The following is a 24,790-nucleotide window of genomic DNA, read 5'->3' as shown; positions in this document are numbered from 1 at the left end:
TTAACAACTGTCATTGGCCTCTATCAGATTCCAAATTTGCTTCATGTGCTGGAAACAAACAAACAAATAAAACCCCCCGAACAAAACCCATCTCCTAGTTATCACAGGGCCTGGACCTCTAAGGTTTTGCAGAAACAAAAGCCTCTGAGACGATTTCAGGAAACAATTTGAATGTGAAATAAAATGGAAACAAAATATGGAATACTAAAAACAGAGTTTTACTGATTTGTGTGAGTGTGTATTGTAAAGATTTTGGAATTTTAGAACCATTAATGTCAGACTCATGCTCTATTCAAGTGTGCAACTGATTTAAATTGTGGAGCAGTTTGAATAGAGCTGCCAAATGGCCCTTTATAGTTCAAGAGAGGTTGTAATGGATAGAAAATAGCGACAGTAAATTTTGATACATTGTTGCCAAGAAATAAAATGACATCATGCACAGCTTAATTGAATTGAAACATTTTCACAGTCAAGTGTGGACTTGACTTTGCAAGTATAGAACCAGTTCATGATTGTGTGTGTGTGTGTGTGTGTGTGTGTGTGGTGTGGTGAAGTGTATTATTATTACCTGTGTTTGTATCATTGTTAATTTTAAGCATGTTTTCATAAGCATGAAGAGTGTGTGAATGCAGAACGCCAGTGTCTGTGAGAAGATTAACCATGTTGACGTGGACATGGTGCTTGGTAGTCAAATAACCACAAATGAGCTCAAGGCTGATAACCCCCAGCTTAGCATCTGAGGTCTCAGGTAGGCAGCACCTTTGTCGAAATCTTTGAGGCAATTGGGTGAACTTCACAATAACACAATGAGTATTAAGTTACAGGTTGCTATTTTCTACTTCTAAATTGTGAAGTTTCCAGAATCATTGAATAGTCCTGCTATTTGGTAAAAGGTAGATTTTTTTTTAAAGACACATGTTTGGTTTTTAGCCCGGGAGTCACCGTGCTTCATGGTATAGAGACTGTCCTCTGAGTTCTTTCCACACTGTTCTTCCTGTCCCTCGTAGAACTTGGGCTCAAATTGTGGATGAGGGAGATAGACCCCTCACAATATTCACATGTACTTAATCAGATCACTGTTGCCTACAGCTCAGTTCTCAGCAAATATACTTTAAAATATTGAGCAACTATGGGAGACATGCCCTAATAATGGAATTTCAAGGCGGAAGGAGAGGGAGACTGAGAAAAAAAGGCTTTATGAAATATGATTTTGAACAAGTTTAAACAACAGATCTTGCCATTTCGAATACTGACTCGTGTCTTTTTGAAAGGGAATTTCCCCCCTTTTGTAAAGTGGACATTATCCCTTTCAGAAACAAGGACGCTCCACTGTTTTTCAAATGCCTCCCTGGCATTTAGGCTATTCGGTGTTACTGTACATGCTGTATTTGAGCAAATGAAGGCGTCAGGAGAACGAAACACTGTTCTGTTTTATACTACCTGCCATTCTTCAGTGACCCTTATCCTAATCGAGTGTCACTGCGGCTGTTTTCTTTTTTACCTGCTCACACCATGCTTATGTCGGTTCTGCCCGGAAGCTCATTCCATCTGCAGGGAAAGGCTGTAAGAGCTTAACCGTGAGTGGACAGGATGTTTATACATCTGGATCTTGGAATACAGCCACCTGCAGAGGACAACCGCTAAGAAAACTTGGCGGCACGACACATATTCACTTTTCAGAAATGATAAAGTGCGACTGCCGTGGCAGTTTTCCTTTGTAATTTTAGAACCAACGCCACATTTATTGGCTAGCTTGGTTTTAAACTGCATATTAGAAATGAAAGCCACCAAGGACTGGAGGTGGAGGATTCAATGCACTCCTACTCCGGCTTCTATGTGTGAGTATAACATGTTTTTAAGATGCAGTTTCATGTGCTTTTATAAGAGTGAATGGGATGAAAAAGTTAGAGTCTTTTCCCTGTCCTGAAACAGTACTGTGTAGTGAAATAGCAGGGGTCTCACTAGGGCAGCTATGAACAGCTGCTGTCAGGTCCCGTGCTGGGGAGGGAGGGGTGCTATTTCCACAGATTTCAGTGTGACGGCTCCCTCTGGGGACAGGCAGGGCCCCATCCACACAGCTACAGAGGCAGCCCTGGTCTTACCCTCCTGAGAATAATTTTTGTGTGTTGGCTGTTTCCACATTCTACGAGGGTGGCCATGTAGCATGCCTGGTACCAGAAACATTCCAAGATGGGACACGGCCCAAAAGGTATTGATCATTTCTTGAAAATGACTTTCCTGTCTAGGTCACCTGCTTAAACAGAGTCATTCAGTTTCTACTGGCATCTTTATTATATTTTCATTGAGGACAGGTTAACGGGGAACAGTTGGGCTGTCTGGAGATTTTAGTGTACTCCTTAAGGGTAGGGTGTTACCGGATCTCTTAGTTGAATGTCTTTAAGAAACAAGTGAAGACATAGCTTTGATGTGCAGTGTGGGAAGAGTATAATTTCAGGGAAACAAAAACCTGCCCAAGAATGAGAGATGCACAAAGATTTGAATTTCTCATGCCTTTCATAGATTTGGAATACTGGGGAGAGAGCAAAACTTTCCTGATTGGGAAAACCCCAGGGATATTAGATGAGAAGGGCACGTTTATGTGGGCAGCAGGAGGGCAGAGAGAGAGAGGAAGAGGTAACAGGATGAGCACAGAGAGGGCTTCCCAGTAAACAGGGATGCATTATTCCCAAACCTCCCTAACCCAGCCGATGGTCAGTGTTTCCCCCATACTTCCTCCTCCAGTCTCATCCTTGGTTATCTCCTCACCCTCTGCTCTTTCAGCTTCTCCTTTTCACCTGTTACCTCCACACAGGATGTAAGTATGCTCTGGCCTCTTCCGTTTCAGCACAGTTTTTCCTTCAGCCATGCAGCCCTCTATAGCTACCGCCCTGAGCCCTTCCCTGCCTACCCAGTGGAGCCACTGACACAACGCTCGGCCTTTTCTGCCTCCACTCCCACTGTTCCCATTGATTCTTTAATTATTCTTTATTTTTGTGAAAGTAACTCATATACAGTTAAAATACAAGCCAGTGCTAAAAGACATGAAAACAGCTGTTCATCACCTCACACCCCCTTTCCAAACTCAGCTCTACTCCTTAGAGAAAATTATTTCTCACTCTAAATTGATAAATTTTGGATATCTTTTTCTTCCCATTATTGGTTTGATGTTTGAGAATTTAGTCTTCTTACATGTCTCCTCCCTTCCCTTTTCCCCATCCTCACAATATGACTGCATCACACAGTTTTTGATAAATGAGCAGCCGGCAGCCAGCATGTTTCATGTTCATATGTTTACAATGTAAATTTAAATATTGTTCCCTGCTGAGCCAACTAGTGTACTATGATTATGTTTCCTTCCTCGTACCATGTTCCCCCTTCAAAAGAATAATTGCTTTAATTTTTCGTCTGCGTGCTTTTCTATGTATCTATCTGTATTTTTTCCAGATGCTCCGACAGATCTACCAAACACCTATGAGTAATTTTTCCAAACACTTAAGCACATCAGTTTCATACTTTTCCCTGGAGGCCTTACTAGTTCAACCCTCTGCTTCCCTACTTAGTCTGGAACGCTTGTCCTTTACGTCTGCTGCTCAGCTGTGGTCCTATTGCCTACATTGAATCCTCTGTTTCCTGGATTTCTTATCTTCTACTTCTTTTGCTTACCTGTTTGTCTGTCTGTCTATCTATCTATCTATCACCTATCTATCTATCTACCTATCGAAGCGCATCTTCCAGTAGTTTCTACAGAGAAAAATCCTCCAGTAACCTTCCTGAGGCAGGCTACCTGCGTTCCGGGAACAGATCAGGGAGATGAAGTGGAGAATCTCACAGTTTAGGCACTCCCTTGCGTTCAGCCCATTCTTGTGCCTAGGTCCAGAACTTGTTAGGTCAGTTTTTTCACAGAATAAACCCCGGATCTCTGTAAGGGTGAAAGCAGAGTGAGGCTATGCGCCTCTCCCTCTGTGACTGAGACATCTAATCTCCTTTGGATTCATTGAACTTCTCTGACTGCCCTGCCTCAGTCTCCCTTGCCGGCTCTTTATTGTATGCATACATTTTTTTTTTATTGAAGTATAGTTGATTTACAATGTTGTGTTAATTACTGCTGTACAGCAAAGTGATTCAGTTACACATATATATATTCTTTTTATAATATTCTTTTCCATTACGGTTTATCACAGGATATTGAATAGAGTTCCCTGCGCTTTACAGTAGGACCTTGTTGTTTATCCATCCCATATATAATCATTTGCATCTGCTCATCCCACACTCCCAATCCATCCCTCCCCCACCCCCTTCCCCTTGGCAACCACCAGTCTGTTCTCTGTGTACATGATTCTGTTTCATCGATAAGTTCATTTGCATCATATTTTAGATTCCACATATAAGCGATATCATATGATATTTGTCTCTCTCTGTCTGACTTACTTCACTTCGTATGAGCATCTCTAGGTCCATCCATGTTGCTTGTGCATGCATCTTAAGGGTTGCTGTTCTCCTTATCTTTTCAAAAGCCATTTGCCTACACTACATGCTCATTCTGGTTACTTTATTCACTCCCATGGCTTCAGTTATCTCCCATACGCTGATGACGACCAAACCTCTATCTCCAACCATGCACTCAGCGTGGCACTGTACATCTCCAACTTAGTTCCTCTCAAAGCCATTCTCAACAACCCCTCCATCCCTCTTCCAAGTTTTTTCCTTCTCCTATAATTCTGCACCTCAGGAGGAATGTCCTGAGCTACCCAGTCACTCAAGAAAGCCAGAAGCCACTTCAGGCCCCTCCTTCCCCCTCGCCCACCAAGGAGACTCATTCAGCAAGTCTCTCGTACCCCTGTCAAACCCCTGACACCTGAGGCAGCTGCACCCACATCTCCATTTTCCCCATCACTGCCTGAGTGGAGGTTCTAACTACTTCTCATCTGGATGACTCTAATACTCTCCCAACCGATCCCGTAATCTCCAGCCTCAACGTTTCCTGATTCATTTTTCATTTTGCTTTTCAAAGTGCAAGTTGATCATCTCACTCCTCCATTTGAAGCCCTCCCAATCGTTATCCACAGCGTGCGAAGCCAGCTCCCTGGTGCGGCACTCAAGGCTCTGTGATCTGGCTGCCTGCCTCCCCACCCTCCCTTCCCCTCTCCTGGACTCCCACCCCCAGGCCCACAGAATGCCCCGCACAGTGGCCAGACCACCTTCCCTTGACTCTCTCAACTTGTTTCTTCTCCCTGGGTTGCCCTTCCTCCGACACTTCCTTCTGGTGGTTCTGTCCTCTGTTCAAAATCTCTTTTAAGAACTTTGCCTCCATGAACAAGACAAGCCATTATTTCAGAATCTAAGCCAGGGTTTAAAGCCTGTCATTTTTTACATTTTTATAGCAAATGCTCTAAAAAACTTGGTACTTATACTGTAGAGAAAGAAAACTAACAGTCAGAGGACGGCTGGGAGTTGGAGAAGAAAGAGGTGTTCCTGCTTCCTCCTTAGTTTGCAATACAAACCTGTGAGAATGATAAGGAGGGTGCTGACACATCATGCGTGAGAGCACAGAGGGAAAGAGGGAGCAGAGTTAGGGGAAATCCGGGTGCTGCCATTCTAGATGGTGTAAGTTACTGCTATGTCCCTCCAAAGGCTCGGTGGCAGGTAATGGATGCAAAACAGCCAGGAGTCCCGGACCGGGGAGTTCTTGCCTCTGAAGCTATCACACGTGTGGAGAGCTAAGGGGGTCTGGGAGCTTCCTGTGAAGCACAAACGTACTTGAATTATTTATGAATGGCTCATCCTCTCTTACTCCCCCAGAGGAGCATGAAAGCACTTCAGGAAAGAAAAAGTTCCAGGTGATTTGTCACGCTCTTCAGTTTCATGAAGGACCCTCTAAAATAGATCAGAGAGGCTTCCGTTTTAAGGGATCAAACACCACCATCCATAAGCAGGATTTAGATTGAGGATAGATATTAAGGCGAACATGGAGAGAAGGTGGATTGCTCAACTACGGACTAGATTCCTGACATAGGACTGACCAGGAGATCAGAGGAAGGCTGTGCAACCTTTGGCAAACCACCTTACCTTGGCTTGTGGCTTAGCATTCAGCTATGATCCTTTATGCTTCTGGCATTCCTCCTTAGAGTGATAAGGTGAGACGCTTCACTCTTGTTCAGTGAGCGACTTAAAAGAGTCTGCCATAATGCTTTTCCTAAGAACTAATAATTAATTGCTTATCTGGTAAAAGTAGTTTTGGCCTCTCTACTTGTGCTAATATATGTATGTGTGATGGACAGAATTGCAAAGCCAAGGGCTGTTTAGAAATGAACTAGACTTTAGAGGTCGATAATTATCCCTTTTATTAAAGATGAAAACAAAAACAAAACAAGAAAACCCCCAATGCTTAGAGTGTCTCATTATCTTATTAATGATGAAACCAGGGCTTCAGTTTCTCCCAGTACCTTATTCAGGATTTCATACGAGTAAACCACTTCAAGTGGGCAAAGTGTATATTCATACATAGACTAAAAATAATATTTTAAAATAATAATATGGCCAAAGGATTTGAGATATTGAGCTCTCTACATAGAAACCCTGTGTGTCAAAGTTCTCAAAACAGCAATTTGATGAACATTATCCTTATCTAAAAAACACAGTGCCCTTCTCAATTTTCACACATAATGTAATATCCCATGCTATCCTGTGACCCACCGTAGACTTAGATCAACCTAAGCTGATCTCAGCATCTAGCATCTAACACCTGTGTCTAAAAAGTAGAACCTGAGCATGTTTGGCTCAGGTACTCAGCTATTTTCCCACCATTTAGTTTTTATTTATAATTAATGTTCTCTATGAAATAACTAGTTCCAATTTGCTTGTATCTGGGGAACCGTAATCTGTGTGAGAGGTAACAATTAGCTTGCCTGAAAAAAAATCTACCAATCATAACTGCGATGATTGGTAACTCCTGCAACCTGGGGGGGGCGGGTGAGGGGAAGATTTGGCCTGATGATGGAGTGGAAAATGTTCTGTAAGGAAGCAAATAAACTCTTAGGTGGTTGAGAAACCCCAAGAGAGTTTGTATCATCTGATTCCAAAGTTTCCTGAAGCAAATGACAGAACTGATTAGCGGAAGTATTTTTAATTAGCCGAGCTGAATCCAAAAGAAGAATACAAGTCCAAATCAACAGGGGAAGTTTATTGGATTTCCTATTTAAAACAGATGTTTTATCAGAACTCTGATTAACGTCTGAATGTGATAGGAACAGGACTGAATACTGAAGCAGTTTCTTAAAATGAACCTTAAAAGTAAACGATATCTAGGCACTCCTACTTCTGAAAGGTGTAGAGAATGCGGACATTTTTGCAGGAGGATAAACCCCCCAGCAGGCAGCAAGGTCAAAGCTGGGGTTTGGTAGCTGGTGGAGGAAGAAAGGCAGAGCCCTAAACCAGTGCCTTGCTCTCCAGGCAGAGCTCCAGGGGGTAGGAGCCATGGAACAGGGAACTGGCCAAACTGATGCAGAATCCAACAGGAAATGTTTTCTGTAACGCTGGTGTACAGTTTCCTGTGAATAAAGCAGCCCTCCTTTGCTGATGCAAAGTCCTGCTATAAATTGAACTTCTGCTTTGCTTTGTCTTTGGTATATGAATTTGGAGGCTATCGAAGTGATGTGGTCTCATTTACTAGAGTTGATTTTTAAAATTCAGAGCTCAAGAGTCCCCTTGAGGCTTGGCAGGGCGTAAACAGAGGCACTGCTCTGGAGGAAGGCACTGACTTTTCAGGGAATACATCTTTCTTACTCCACAGCCAAGGGGTTCTCCTGGGAGGAATCAGAATTCCAGTTTGTTACCAGGTTGCCCCACTGTAGCACTCAAGAGACATTCTCCCCCCAGATTTCTCCCCAAATCCTGTCTTATGTATACAACTTTGGATCTCAAGTCATCTGGCTGGCCAGTAGTTTTGGGGATACCACCCAAGTAGGATAAATAAGTCATCTTTGTAAGGTCAGAAATCAAGTGTAATTTGGAATTGATAATCCATTAAACTTCCTTTCCATGGAAGTTATCTAATAGCTAGTGTAATAAAAGAATGAATTCATTTCACAATAATATTATGAAAACAATGTATTTAATGTGTTACATGAAGCTTCTCAAGAAAAAAAACTTCAAGATAACACTTGAGAGAAACACATAGAGGAAAAAGTGCTTTGGTCAACTGTTAATATAAAAAATATATGTAAAAATCCAGTGTCCCCATGTACATATGCTGATTAAGATTTAGAGGGTTTTTTTCTTCTTCCAGTTAGAAAAATGGAAATTGTTATTAAATACCTACACAACAGAAGGCCCCAAATTTAAATGCTTCTCTATTTTGAGTTTGCTGATAGAGGTGGTAATTAACTGTGGCTTTGGTCTCAATCTTCCTCATATATTCTATAGATTACTAATGTCAGAAAAGTGGTATCTGTAAAGAGTAAAATTTAGATTACAGAATGACATCTGATTGTACTTAGGTCACCTTAGAGGTCCCTAATGACTTATTTGGGTCTTATTCTGAGATGAAATGAAGACAGAGTAGTAGATGGAAAAAAGATTTGCTCACTGACTTTGTAACTTCAATAAAATCTATAACATTATTTTATTGTACTAAATCATAAAAAAAAAAGGAAGGGACTTGGGAATTCTGTCTTAAAAAAAATGCACAAATAATGGCATTAATCCCTGAAGCATTTTTATTTTATTATTATTTTTGTTGGCAACCATGAACTCCTTATGCATCAGATAGTTTTGCTGTGTAATGTCACTTCAAAATTTAATACCTGAAAACAAACTTTTTTATTTCTCGTAAGTTTGTGTATTGGCTGGGTAATTCTTATCTGAGTCAGTTTACAGATTTGGGGAAAACATAGATAATAAGCAAACATAGATTTAACAAATATGCTTAATAAGTTTCAAATGATAGAGCCACTATCATATAGATCTTATCTCACTGTCTTTAGAAACAAGATGAAATATGTCTCTATGATAGAGCCACTATCATATAAATCTTATCTCACTGTCTTTAGAAACAAGATGAGATATGTCTCTATGTTATAAAATAAAATAACTTGGGCTTGTTTTACTTTAAGTAAATTTTATGTACATAAATATTAAACCCCATCTTTTATTATTGAAGTTGAATAAAATAAAATAAACTCTCTTATTTGGCATTGTCAAATATTTTTGAGATAGTCTTTTTAGTAACATAATCTGATTAATAGCTTTAATATATATATCATGCATGGATTACCAGTTTGCTACCTTAAAAATAATAATAAGATGTAATGGTCCAACCAAGACATTGTTTCTATGTGTGTACTCTTGCCATATGTATTTTCACCAAATACTAATTCTGTAAAGCTATTATTATTATTTTTCTAAATTGGAGTATAGTTGACTTACAATGTTGTGTTACTTTCTACTGTACAGCAAAGAGAATCAGTTATACATATACGTATATCCACTCTTTTTTAGATTCTTTTCCCATATAGGTCATTACAGAGTATTGAGTAGAGTTCCCTGTGCTATACAGTAGGTTCTTATTAGTTATCTATTTTATATATAGTTGTGTGTATATGTCAATCCCAATCTCCCAGTTTATCCCTCCCTCCCCCCTTCCCCCCGGTAACCATAAAATTGTTTTCTACATCTGTGACTTTATTTCTGTTTTGTAAATAAATTTGTTTGTACCAGTTTTTTAGATTCCACATATAGGTGATATCATATGATATTTGTCTTTCTCTGTCTGACTTACTTCACTCAGTATGACAGTCTCTAGGTCCATCCATGTTGCTGCAAATGGCACAAATTCATTTTCCTTTTTATGGCTGAGTAATAAATAGTCCATTGTATATATGTACCACATCTTCTTTATCCATTCATCTGGACACTTAGGTTGCTTCCATGTCCTGGCTATTGTAAATAGTGCTGCAGTGAACATTGGGGTGCATGTATCTTGAAAAGCCATTATTATTATGGAATCTATAAGATGCTAGGATTAGGAGAAGGCAACTCTAGGAATTTAGAGGTTTGCACACTCAAGGGGAGAGAAGAAGGTACTGTAGTAAAAAAATATTAGCCCTGCCAGGGATTTGAGAGATGATATCTGATACCCTCATTTTGTAATGAGGAAACAAAGGCACAGGCATTCTGAATTACGTATACAATAAGAACAATTCTAGACTTCACTCTTTTAAGTGTATGTTTCCTATGATCTCTTAAGGGAGGAAAATGGGGAAGATACTTTAATTCTATTAAGGAGGTTTGAGACCTACGTCTTTTCCCTCTTTGAAACCTACTATAGAAATTTTTAAAAAGAAAAAGTGTTGAGTGGGAAATAACATTTTAATGTGAGACCCTGATTTTTACCTGCATAATATTTTATTTAGTGTTTTTAGTTTTTACCTGAAGGTTTTGATACAATTTTAGGCCCTGAAAAAATTTGAGGCTAGAACAATTTTCCAAAGATAAAACGAGATAATGATTTTTATGGGTTTCTGGTACAGTAAAAAATCATACCTATGTCTTAAAAGCTTTTAAAAACCTTCATAGCTAGGTTATTATTAAGTATATAAATCATTTATGTATTTACTTTATCTGTTTTATCCCAAATTCAATTCGGAAAGGTCAAGGGAAGGAATGGAAATATCTCCACCTAGTGGTCAGTGTGAAGTAAACCTCTAGGTCTATGACATAATGAGCTTTAATTAATGTTTACTTAGATATTAATTATCCATGTTAAAAAATGTAAATAGTAAGAATTTGAGACTAACATGAACATAATAGGTGGCAATTTCCTCACGCTATTCATAAACGTTGACATTAGTTGACCCGGAGTTAATACATTTTTCAGACAGAGAAACAATTTGAGGCTTCGTTATTTCTCTCCTCTGCTTTTTATCTCAGCAAAGGCAGGGCCCTGCTTCATTTTGCTCACCAGCGTAGTTCCATGCCCAGCACAGTGATGGGCATGTAGTAGGGCCTCGATGACATAATGAAGAAAAAGATGATAAATGTTCACAAAGGCATAAAGGTTAAAAGTGAAATCAATCAAATAAATATAAATATTACTCATTGTGGCTGGTACTGTTCTAATTGCTATTTCTGAATCTATTTTTATTTACTTTTATAAAAATGAATTCAGATTTAAGAGCATATGCAGAATTATGCAAAAAGCAACAATCAGAGACAAAAATGAGTCATCTGTATGTAGTGACTTCTTGGGAATAATGAATATTTCCTTATTAAAACTCAAATCTACACCCATAAACAAGTAAAAGTATGTGACTGTCGTTCAGAACAGAAATTCTAGGCAATAGTCTGGTTTCCACTATGGGACTTGTATATAGTAATGACTGTCTTTGTGTTCAGTGCTTTGCTTGGGGAAAATCAATCGAATATTGTTAGAATATTAGACATGGTTTCTAAAAATCTTCAAGAATTTAGGGGTAAAGCTCCGGTGTCAATATAAAGAACTTACCCAAGAATAGGAAAGATCTGCAGGAGAAGCTATTGGGCTCATGAACCTATTTTTGTTTGTTTTCTTGTTTAACACCTATGGTCTTTTAGCGAAATGATATGGTATTGACCCTCACATAAACTACTGATTTGAGTCTCAGTTTAATTGAAAATGCCGTGTCTTTCTTCTCTTTGTAGAAAGCATCATCATCCACCAGTTACGTATGAACTCCAGATGAAATGGTAAACCGAGCACACACTGGGTGTGTGTACTTCTTCTGAGTCCCTGTTGAACGGATAGTATTTCTCCAGCTCTCCACCATCACTAAGGTCCTCTATGCTACTGATCATGACTGGAAATAACTTTCTACTTCCAGTGAATTTTTTTGAGGATACAAATGTAAAAACTGAACATGGTGTTGCTGACAATATAAAAATACGTAGCATGAGAGCAATCCAATCTTTATGTCAAAATAAATTTCTCTTCCTTTTGCAAAGCTTTCAGGTCCATGGGCACATGCTGTGTAATTTATTTTTATAATACACTTTGTAATGTGATTTTTTACTAAAGTGTTTCCTTTTTCATAGTCTATGGCACATGTATCTGTAGAATACACTGTCAGTTCTTCAAAGTATTGGTAGTGGTGCATTCAAAATGGTAACCTATACTTATTTTCTTTCATCCATTTGTTATTTCTGAAAAAAAAGAAAGAAAGTACAACACTCTACATATTTCCTGGGGTAAATTCAAGACGTGAATCCAAAGCAGGAGATTCTGGAAGAGGTGTCATTATTGTTTGTACAATGCTGTGCTTCTGACCATGGTACAACACTAACAAATAACACTGACTTAAGAGCTTAAATACTTAAGCCGGTTTTTAAAGTTGATCTTTCTAGTGCTCTGTGCCCAAAACCTTGGATGAATTGGTTTTCATATGGAAGAAATTAATAGAAGGAGCTGTATGAGTTTAACCAGTAAGACTTACAGGAACATCTTCTACTGACAGTTCAATTATATTTCTGTTTGCATTGTTTACTTATATGTACAGGACTTATAATAAGGACTGTGATATCAGGATATTTCTCACAATCTACCCAAATGAAAGCCTGAAAATAAAAACTGGCCTAGATGCTATCAGCATCTTTTTAAAATATGGTAGGAGAAATCCCAAGATAGATAACTATTTTTTTTCTTGATAGCTAGGATTTGGACAGGATAATCTATAACCACATATAGGTTAGAGAATATGTTCTTTAAAGATTCAAAGCAAACATACATTACTCAAATCTCAGTGTCAGACCTGCTGTTGAATTTAGGTTTATGTGAAAATATGCATCAGAAATCTACTTGAAACCCTAATAGTATAGGTTTTTTTTAAAAAAGACTTTGTTAATATCGACATGTTTTCAGTAAGGTCTTTAGAAAGATAACTGAAAGAGAACTGAAGAGTTGACACATTTTCTAGGTGCAGAAATCATGTATCATGTCACTTTACTGAGATTAAAGAAAGAATGCCTCTGAGTGTCACAAGGATAACTAGAAAGTACACAAGTAATACTATTGGCCCATTTCTCCAGTCCACAGCTTTATCCAGGTTCCTAAGGCCAAGAGGGAAATCCACACTTCATCTCTGGAACAGAAACATTAGGTTTTAAGGTATACCTTGTGGAATTAGCAAATCATATTCAGTAGCTATTATAAATTAAATAACTATATTTTATGTAAAATTAGTTTTGATTTTTGTAAGTAAAAGAAATGCTACAGTAGGTTTGTCCTAGCATGAATGATTGTGAACGCATCACAGACCTGCAAGCCTTTCGTTACTGATTAAGAAAACTAGAGTGTGTATCTGTGAAGATTTTAAAAATTGTTATGACTTTTGATTTCTGAAAACGTTTCTGAACTGTAAAGACAATTTCTATGAGAAAAGGGTTTTATCTAGTATTGTTGTATTTTTTGACTCACAGTTAAGTTCCCTGTTTGCCAATGCTTATACTTCTGATGGCAAAAATATTCCGATATATCACAAACTAGCGTCTGACGCAAATAACTTTCTGAACATGTGGGAATTTTATTACACCAAGAGTGAACAGGCTAGAGGATAAAACTTTAAATACTTCTTGATTTTAATTTAAAATATTACAAATAATTTATATACATTTGGATCGACAGTTTTTATTTCTCCTGCATTTATAATGAAATTTGGTACTTGCAAAGCAGAGTGAGGGTGATGGTGTGATCCAAGTCATTCAGATGGATACAGAGCTCTTTTCTGCCTCTGCTATGGTTAAGTCCTTTCTTCAAACTCTAATGGAATCTGAGTGACAGATGAGTAAAGTTAACCTAAATTAATAAAAAAATTGTCTTGAAATAAAATAATAGAATATTAAAAATTAACAGAAAATAGAAAACACCAAATAGTCATATCCTTATCTGATGAATAAACAAGCAAGATCATAAATAGTCATGTTCCAATATCAACATCCAATTGAAAAAATTGCCCCCCATGGGCAATCCTGGCACCATCCCAGACTCACATGATTTCTATAGCTTTTATTATAAGCAAATCTCCAATCATCAGTATGAATGAGAATCAGTTTTGAATGGAATAATTAGGTTTTCTGAAATATAGTCATAATCAGTGTTTCTAGGTTAAGGCATATAATTGAACTAATCCATTATGTTGCCCTTTTCTTTTTGAGAGGAGAATGTTTTTTGAGGGTATCTTCTACAAAGATTTTTTTTCAAGTATGTCATAAAATATTAGGGTGTGATGAAGTTAGTGGTAGAGGAAATATTCCAGATATTAGATGCCTGGAATGGCCACAAAATGTGCAGAATGAACTGCATCTTAGGACAACCATTTGAAAAAAAATCATGGTGTGGAATATCTAGCTTAAACATTAACAGAGACACCAACACTATTGAAATAATTCACAGCTTCTAAAAACCAGTGATGAGGAGTAAATGGTGTATCAGACAATGCCTTTAATATGTTTGTGCCTTTTCTATTTATACTGTGGTTGAATTTTCCTGGAAATAAATAAAAAACATAGCAAAAGTAGGGTGTGTTCATGAATTTGATGAGCAACAATTCTAAAAACAACAAAAATGCAAGATGGAAGTTTAAAAAAAAGTATACCTGGCATCTGAGGCCTATATGCCCCTCTGGACTCCCACATTTACGCCTCTGCTAAAAATACTAATGAGAAGGCAAAAAGGAAAAATGACAAAAATTGTTGTAACAAATTCATAAAAATTGGGAGAGTTTCATGGAATTAATTTTGCTTAGTGACCACTAAAATTTTATTTTCTTAAATTTTCAGCATTTACTCCATAACTAAATGATGAAAACTGTGTTTGTTACTTAGGGAAAATGCCATAGATTCATAAATTTACACAGAAATATTTATAGGTGCCATGACATGATTCTTTTATTTTCTGGTGTTGTTTTCTTTTTGTTTGTTTATGTTATTTGGGTAATTTTACCTCACCATTCACAGATTTTGTTATTTTAACAATTCAGATCTGTATTTCTTTAGATTTTGCTTTAAAAATATCAGATGTTAGCTCTTCCAATATAAGAGACTTACAATGTGATCAGGTATTCTTAGAAGTCTTGCAAGGTTTAATGGATTTTCAAAAGCAAAAGATTGCATCGAAAAATTTTGGAGCTACATTCTATTTTCACAGCATTCTCAATTTTGTTTCCTTTAAGTTTTGTTAAATCCATGAGAAATTTATTATTTTTCACTACAGCCGAGTGAATTTATGGATATGTACTTGTTTTTTCTATGAATGTAATATCCTACTTTCAGTTCTTCACAGGCTATTGAAATTATTTAACCAATTAAGACATTTTCTGTATTATTTCCAAAGCCAACTATGTTTATCAAAATCTCACCAGAGTGAGAAAAATAACAATTGTGATATGAAAGCATTGTGCAATATTCTTTTTTGAGTTGGAACATAATATTCATCAAATTAAAATCATTTAAAATGAGTATTCAACTTTATTTTTACTTAAAATTGTTTGCTTTAAAATAGTCTTCCCTTCTGCATTTTGTATTTTCTTTCAAATATGGTGGTCTTGACTGTGAATACGCAGAAGCAGTACAGCAGATCTGCCAAAATGAGAGACGCTTTTCCTTGGAGTTACATCATAGTTTGATTCCTTAGTGAGATGAAAACTGCAAGACACCAAGAGACGCAGCTGGTTGCAGGGCTTCCCTCGCCCCTTTTAGCCTCCCCAAATGCTTTGTCCATCAACATTCAGATATTTCCCACTGCATTCCGCTGTCATTCTAAAGGGGGATTACTCGGTAGAGCGAACGCTCCTGAGGTTTTCCAGCAGTCCTCAGCCAGCCTCTACAGGGGCAGTTGGGTAATGGTTTCAGCAGTGTGCTGGGGGTGACTGTGGGGTTGTGCTCTGATCTCTTTTATTTGTCAGCCTTGTGCCGGAAATGGTGGTCCATTGCCATAGCCGATCCGAATGTATCTTTGCCTTACTGGGGACAAAGGAATGGGTTTCTCCTATTATTTAAAGATACACATATCCAAAAAGCAGGCAAGGCTGATGCCTACCCAAAGATGCCTTCCACAGGAAAGCTGCAGATGTTAGGGGTCTTGCCCATAATCGCAGCTCTTTGGCTTCTCTTCTTGGAGGAGGGGAGCCCTTTGGGGCACACAGTTTAAGAGCACTGTTATTTCATGACTTCCTGGGAGAAGGGGTCTCAGGCTTTCCATCATATACGTTCAAATGGATTATTGCCTTTGAGTCCTGGGCTAGAGTCACTTTTAGTGAGGACAGGTTTTTCCCCTAGGGAGAGAAACCGGAGCAACTTCTCTGGGCCCCATGTTTGCTGGCAATAAGGCACACTGCACCAAACTCTTCTTTCTCTGAATGTCATTAAAGTCTGCTTTTGGAATTTGTATTCAATGAATCCCAAGGAACGTATGAAAAATGTCAAACACTGAGGTCTGTCTTCAGCTGGGGCAACCCTAGTGACTGCATGGTCCCAGGCACAGCAACCCGATCCACAGATGATGGTAGGAACCCAGTTCCCTGCAGTTCCCAGATCATTATTTTTTTTAAAGGTAATCAGTCCTCCTTTAGTTTTCCCTGGCATTATTTCCAACATCTCTTTCAGAGATAAGTATCTCTAAGGATAAAATAATTTTCTTCTTTCTCTTCAGGAGTCCATTTGTCTGTCCCATTCTGCCTTATATTGACCGGCATTGGTGTAAAACGCTGTCTCCCTAGTTTGACTGTAAGCTTCTCAGAGGCAGGACTTGCATATTCCTCACAGTGAATAGAATATACTGGATAAACGTTTGCAAAAGGCAATATAATCCCTTCTTCCAGCTGCTCTCTCCTAATCTTCACAGAAGTTTTCCATGACCATAAACACATACTCAGTGTTGGTCTTTCTGACTCTTACTCCCATTTCTTTCTCCTCCTTGAGAACAAGGTATATGCATAGTCAAAATGGCAGGGTGGGGGCTTCCCTGGTGGCGCAGTGGTTGAGAGTCCGCCTGCCGATGCAGAGAACACGGGTTTGTGCCCCGGTCCGGGAAGATCCCACATGCCGCGGAGCGGCTGGGCCCGTGAGCCATGGCCGCTGAGCCTGCGCGTCCGGAGCCTGTGCTCCGCAACGGGAGAGGCCACAACGGTGAGAGGCCCGCGCACCGCAAAAAAAAAAAAAAAAAAAAAAAAAAAAATGGCAGGGTGTTTTATAGGCACTTAATTATTGACTCCTAATCCCAAAGGGTTGCTCCTTTAGCAGCGTGTTCTGTGCCAGGTCTTCCTCAGCAAATTGACCTGCCTGGTGATTCTACCCCTGCAGAAGCCCCTGGACCCACTGAAGGTTTCAGATGCAGAGTATCTGGATTTAACAAGAGAAAACTCTCAGTAATCACTGATTCTAAGGGAAGATATGCTCTGTGCAAGGACAAAGGGCCCTCATCTTATCAGATCACCAGATGGTCTGTGCTATCATAACAAGAGAGTTGTGGTCAGTCATTTTTGATTCACAGAGAGGCTAAGCACCTGTTCCCACATAGAGCACTGGTGCACGTAGGCAGTGGGACAAATGGACTACATAAGCTAACAAACTGGGCATCTCCCAGATGTGGAAGGAGCCAGAGATCTCTGTTTCTAGGGCAATGGCAATCTGCTAAGATCTTGCTTGAGAATAAGAACATGATCAACCAGGGTATATGGTTTTGCAAATTATTAATAATAAGTGTAGTATAAGGTTCAACTTTCTGTACCTCCCTTTAATTTTGATTCTCTTCTCTCCTGGATAGAGAACCACAATATCACTTAGACCTTAGGACCAATTTCCTCACAATTTAGTTTTTGACATCATAAAGAGGATAAGGTGTGGTACCTCCCCAGACCCTCTATAAGTCCCTGTGCACACATTTTATATGGCACTGACCTCATTATATTTCAATTGTTTGTTGGCAAATTGTCTTTCTCATGGAGTAAGGAAAGTCTCTTTCCTCCATGGCCCCTCCCCTTTTAAAAATAATTTCTCTGTTACACATGTGTCAGTTGGCTGTCAAACAAGAAACTGCAACATTGTATTTGAAAGGAAGACCTTATCTATAACTGATGGTACCTGTAATAGATAAATGATGGAAAACTATGTGCCATGGTATGTAATTGACTGAGGTTCTATACAACGGAAGTTATGAAGTCTGAGGTCTCATTGGAGTTATGTTCTTTCATTTAAAGAAAGTGTGGAATTACGAGAAATGAAACCTTATTTCCTTCCCAAAACAAAGTTCTTAGACTGTCTACTAAGGAATTTTGGTGTCACTGTCTTTCCTCTAATGAGATTAACCATTAAAATATCTTGCTTGACTTGTATTTCTGATTACTGACTGTGGTTATTTGTGAACTTGCAAAATCTTCATCACAACACCAATGACCTCAGGCTAATCAGAGAATCTCAGTGTGAGAAAAAAAGGATTTTCTTAAAAGCCTAACTGAAAAAGTTTAATAAATACACTACATAAAAATCAGGAGAAGGTCAACTTTAAAATCAATTTGGATCAATCTCTGATGCAATAAATACAAGAAATCAAATTTATTATACAGTAGATGAAAAATTAGTCAATAGTCAATCTAAGAAAAAAATGGCAAATTTTATTTGAGCCAATCTGAGGATTATAACCTGGGAGGCTTTTAGAATCTTTTAGAAAACTCTGAGGACTGTTCCATCTGTTAGAGGTCAAAGTACAGTCATATAAGTTTTTGAGACAAAGGGTTATATGTCAAATGATGTACAGTATTGCCAGTTTATACAATCCAGATCTGCTCGTACAAAGGGAGTAGTGGATCATTCTGACCTTTTACAAGATTAAGAGGGAAGCTTATTTCCTAAGGAAATCTGATTAATGCAGATGCACAACACACACTGAAGGGGAGGGAGGAGGCCCAGACAGGCAGAGAAAAATTTTATGTTCAAATTTTTCTTGTCTTGCCATAAAATATGAATTTTATTTCATCAATTTCCCCCCCCCCCTTTTTTTTTTTTCTTTTTGCGGTACGCGGGCCTCTCACTGCTGTGGCCTCTCCTGTTGCGGAGCACAGGCTCTGGATGCGCAGGCTCAGCGGCCATGGCTCACGGGCCCAGCCGCTCCACGGCACGTGGGATCCTCCCGGACCGGGGCACGAACCCGTGTCCCCTGCATCGGCAGGCAGACTCTCAACCACTGCGCCACCAGGGAAGCCCAATTTCCCCTTTTTGATCATTAATCTTTTGATGGAAAGCATTAGGTGATCAAACATTTGGTCCCTTGATGCCAGGATGGTTGCTTTCATGCTCTGGGTCTATCATGTCCCTTGATGTTGGGTCTTAATAGCCTGGTTCTTTCTTTCCTTTTAGGGGGTTGTACTAGTAAGATGTCTGGCAAGAACTAATAATAAATTCCAAGTTGTCCAATAGGACTTATGCCAATTTTACCTCATATGTGCGTTTTGCATGTTCATTAATTTATTGAGAACCGTGGATGTGATCAGTAGTTTCAAGTTGTCTAGATATCATTATCTTAGTAGAAGTAGGTAATATACAGCACAAAAGGGGCAAGAAGCTGCCAATTTATAAGTTACACAAACTGTAATCACAATTGCCAGTAGAAGTAATGATGTCATTACGTGCATGTTTAAGCCAAGATCCTTCTAAATCAAACCATTTTCCTAATCTTCCCCTAAAATGGGAAGAGGATCATTCAGAGCAGAAATCTGATTCTTCACATGTATCATAAGATGAGTTACATCAGAAGACAGATCAGGTATAAAAACGCAAGAGGGAAGAGATATGGGAACATATGTGTATGTATAACTGATTCACTTTGTTATAAAGCAGAAACTAACACACCATTGTAAAGCAATTATACTCCAATAAAGATGTTAAACAAACAAACAAACAAAACCCCAAAATTCTGTATGCATTATATCACAAGTTCCCCCTTGGGAAGCCGTTAGAATATCAAGGATTATGTGATTTTGTAAGACCACTTTCCTCATTATGGAGACTTCAGAACTGAGTAAGCTATTGGCTTGATGACTATCATTTAAAGTTTGCTCAGTAAATTTTGTTAAAACTACTATGTGATTAATGATATCTTCTATTCCAAGTAAAGAAATGAATACCCTGGCCAAATGGTCATACCATTGGAAAACTGATTGAAACCCAGCATGCTCACATTAAAAGCAGATTGACAGGGGCTGTTTCCAAGACTACACACAGGTGATCTTGAGCCCAAAAGAAACCAAATGTGCATCTTCCCAACCAACCTGGGGAGAGCCACGGCCATAAACTTGTTCCACAAATCCATTGGTCCCATTAGAGCCACCGAATATTTAATATCTAACGAAAAGGAGTATTTATGGCCAGGTTCAGAGGAGGTGTCATTAAGTTGGCCAGGTAAGAAGATCCCACTTGGTAATATTGGCAGTAATGGTAGCTTGCATGGTTTCTTTCTTTTAAAATAAAATTTCTGAGGACCATCCAATTAGAGCTTTGGAGAGGAGAAAACTACCAAGGTAATCTAGGAGTACTGGAAGTAGGTAATTGTCCACAAACCCAGCAACTAGATTAATTTTTTGAAACTTGCAAATGAGTGAGCCCAAGGAATAAATACATTTGGTTCATAAGCAAAATACAGTCCTGGTCCAGTATCTTGGGTCAGCTGTCTACTTCAGATGTCATCTTCATCTTGTCCTGGTCTGGTAGTGCTGGTCTAAGTTAGTCAAAGTTGGGTGTCAGAAATAGGATTGCAGTTTATTCAGGAAACAAGGCCTAATATGGCCTCCTCCAACTTGGCTGTAAAGAGCCCTTTATCTGATGTCTTTTCCAGTATGCATAATCTTCTGGTTGTAGGTCATGGGGCATCTGATCTTCATCCAAAGATAGATTACTCTGATAAGCTTCAGAAACAAACTTCACAGTAATGCAACATAGAAACAAGGAGTTTATTGGTAGCAAGTTATTTATTGGTAGTAAATATAAAAAACCCTCGAAGACCTAGAATTTAATGTCCACTGAAACATAATTTTTTTCTCTCTAAAATTATCGTTATTTCTATCAAACGTAGCCAAATTAAGACTAATTTATTTGCAAAATAAGTCTGGTTTCAATAAATTTGGCCTAATTATTTACACAAGTGCAATTGATCATATAGGCTCTTTTAAGTTGGCTGTGCTGGAAATTTTTATAAGGAATCTCAAATTAAACTTTTAAAAGGCATCAAGGCTGGGAAATCCATGTCAAGGGCTTGCCATCAGATTCTGCGTGCAACATCTATAAACTCCAGTGTATTCCTCTCTTCTCAAGGTCCCCAAAATATCTCGAGATTCCTGCACCTGCCAGGAGGTGGCCTTTCTTATCCACCTGATAAGGCTGCTGGGAACCTAAAAGTCTCCAATTTCTAGAGAGAAAAGATAAATGTTACAATTCTACTTATAAAGGTATAATTTACCAAATTGCTATGTTATAATTATAGCTTGAGGGGAAGGGTTTCCTTATATCTGGAAAACACAGATTAAACACCAGTAATATTTCAGATAAAAAAACAAAAAAAATTATAACCATATTCATCAGCTCCCTCAGTCTTATGTAAGTAATCCCTGATCTTAATATTCTGTTAAGAGTTTTATGAAGCCATCAGCTTTTCCATTAGAATTGTTTAATTTCTTACCCAGTTCAGCAGTATGATCTAAAAGTTATCAGAAGCCTGTATTTGTCAAAAAGTCCTTTATATGAATCTTCTTGAAGACAAAGCATTTCTTTTGCAAAAGCATTAGAGTACATCAATAACTATCTATAAATGACAAAAGACTTAAAAAGGCAAGGTTAAAAGATCTGCTTACAATGCAGTTGACAAAGAAAGCTGGTTATTGTTGAGGCAAACAACATTTAGATAATAACTAGAATTATTACAGATAACATTTTACTAGGACGTAGTCAACTTTTAGAAATTTCAAATAATCTCTAGGACATTCATAATAATGACATTTACCCATACAATATAACCTAAGAAGGTTTATTAGCACTCATTGGACAAGGTTTGTCATGTAATTTAACATACCAAATAAGTCCAATTAGTTTAATATCATTCCTTGGTAAGGAGAGAAAACAATTCTCTTGAGATGTTCCAGGGGCCCTTTAGAAAGCATCAAAGGTAGCTAGAGGTCAAACAAATTTCAATTAGAATTTGATCTTTGGGAAGTTTCAAAAATATCAAAAAGGTTTCAAAACACTTAGTCAAATAAGATCATAGGTCATTGTGGATCAATACTTATTCGCTTAACCAAAGTAACAATAAAAGATTTCAAAAGCTAATAAAGTTATAACACATAACTTAAAAGGTAAAGAAACTTTACAATCTGCTATCAATCTGTCATCTCATTTACATTCAATTTACTTAAAAGGTTCATCATTCAAGTTATTTTTCTTGTTGACAAATATTGTAACAGGAATACTAAGATCTTATTTGACTTCTGGTAAACCTAGCTAGGTACAATAAAAGTATTATACTTAATGTTGATGACTCTAAAGACATGTCTGTATTAATTAAACTGACAACTTAAACTTGTTTTCATGCATTAATCATTAATCTTAGACATTGTGATCTTGAAGTTCATTTGGGTTAGTTTTTTTTTAATATTTATGAGTATATAAGCACTTAATTTTCTTCAAGCCAATTAAATAGAGCTCTTTTACAAATTAATTCTGGCAATACTACACATCTACAACACACATACACAGATAATGATGTGCAGGTGAAAAAAAGTTAGGTGGGTAAAGCAGCTACTATGATGGCAGAGCACAGGAGACGGAAAGGAACTGGAGGGATATCAAGGAATCTAGAAAAGTCATTTCATCTCCTTGGACCTCATCTGAAAAGGTAAGTTTTAGATTAAAAATCTAAGGACGTTTTCAGTTCTACAAGGGTTGCCAAACCTCCCGAATTCAGACTTGGGCGTCCGACGTGCAGCCAAAACCAACCACCGAGACACTGGTGTGTGTGGATAGAGGAAGGTTTATTCCATTTAGCCGAAGTGAGAAGACTAGAGAGCAAGACCTCTCAGCTCCATCTTAACAAAGAAGCTAAAGTGGGGAGTTTTATGCAGTTAGGGGGCAAGAGAGAGGAGGCTTCAGGGAACTGACGGGGAAATCTTTCTTCAGTCTCAGAAAACACCTGGTGCAGCCAGATTTCTGGGCGGCAGCAGCTGGTCATACCTTCCTTAAGGTCATTCATTTCTTCTGCAACACAAACTCATAAATTCTCCTTGTGACCCTGGAGTTATCTCCTCCTGCCTGACCAAGAAATAGTACTTCAGCATCTAAAAATTATATCGTGAGAACAAGTGGTGCTGGGCAGGGAGCAGGCGGTCAACATGTGTGAGCCAACAAGGCCTCATCAGAATTTAAATTGTTTGATTCCAGTTGCTAAAATGTTAAAGGGTACTAAAATCACAAGGGGCCCGGACACACAGGTCTATATTTCAGTCAACATGGACTTTTTATAAGAAAAAAAGAGACAAGGAGTTAAATCATCTTTCCTATGAACAAACAGTACTAAAGAAAAAGGAAACAGGGCTTCCCTGGTGGCGCAGTGGTTGAGAGTCCGCCTGCCGATGCAGGGGACACGGGTTCGTGGCCCGGTCCGGGAAGATCCCACATGCCGCCGAGCGGCTGGGCCTGTGAGCCATGGCCGCTGGGCCTGCGCGTCCGGAGCCTGTGCTCCGCAACGGGAGAGGCCACGACAGTGAGAGGCCCACGTACCGCAAATAAATAAATAAATAAAAAGAAAAAAAAGAAAAAGTAAACAGTATATCAGAAAACATATATCATGATCACTCAGATCACTAGAACAACAATAAAAACCTGAAAGCAAAATAATTGACCATTCTCACAGAATGCTGGAACGGCAAACCACTTAAGGAACCATCACACGTAGTGGGTATAATGATGTAGGCAGAAATGGGGAGAGAAAACCTGCCGTATGCTTTATATTTTTGCATTATGCCTGATGTTGTTTATATACATTTACCAGTCAACGGAACTTAGCAAAACGCTTCTCCATTAACTTTGCTAGGTGAACGTTTTCCACTTGTGCCTGAGGTTGAAATTTACATAGATCAAAACAACATACAGACATACTTATGTTACCAGTGCTGTGCTAAGAATTTGAGAGATGATGACATCACATAAGCAAGTGAGTTATCTGCCAGATAAAGAGTAGATTGACTCACCTCCTGAGACTTGAAGTCATTTTGAAAATACATTTAATTATAAATTATGAGGCCCAAACACTCTTTTAGTTCCCCTTCCCTTAGCTCACCTTCCAAAAGGAGTAACTATAGACAAAGCCTTAAAGAAAATAAATGTTGGGTACTTTTTTCAAATGATGTGACTTACTCTCTGCTCTGGATTTCAAAGATGCCAATTTAATGTGGGTTATATATAATTAAAAAATTTTTTTTACAAATGTATACTTATTGCAGAAATTTTGGAAAACACAAGATTGCAAAGTAGAGAATGAACATTCTCCAGCTGGTCACTGGAGGTTACCACTATTTACTTTTTAGTTGGGCTTTATACTACATACCTATGCTACTTTGGTATTATGATTTAGTCACTTTTCGTATCATGAGTATTTCCTTGGGTCATTAAATACTTGGTAGTTTTAAAGTGTCTGCACAGAATCTTATTTTATAATAATGCCATACTTTGTTGAGGTTTTTTGAATTATCCAAAGTAAAATAAAGAACTGGCTATTGAAAATTGGCAG

At 38.3% G+C, this 24,790-nt stretch overlaps 1 protein-coding gene across 3 annotated transcripts in view; it reads left to right on the top strand.

Annotated features, from left to right (window-relative positions):
- The window catches only part of FILIP1 (filamin A interacting protein 1), a 192,671-nt gene extending 177,188 nt beyond the window's left edge, over positions 1-15,483 (top strand). For all 3 annotated transcript variants that reach the window (XM_082668783.1, XM_082668784.1, XM_082668782.1), the window contains one exon: positions 11,677-15,483. Coding sequence is in view for 1 of the 3 variants with exons in the window: in XM_082668784.1 (XP_082524910.1) it covers positions 11,677-11,717 (41 nt within the window). In the remaining 2 variants the exon portion in view is untranslated. The remainder of the gene's footprint in view (positions 1-11,676) is intronic.
- The last annotated feature ends 9,307 nt before the right edge of the window (positions 15,484-24,790 follow it).

This window comes from Grampus griseus, assembly GCF_964374135.1.
Source record: "Grampus griseus genome assembly, chromosome: 13".
Lineage (NCBI taxonomy): Eukaryota > Metazoa > Chordata > Mammalia > Artiodactyla > Delphinidae > Grampus > Grampus griseus.
The sequence above is the reverse complement of the archived record's forward strand: the minus strand, read 5'-3'. Positions and strand labels throughout refer to the sequence as shown.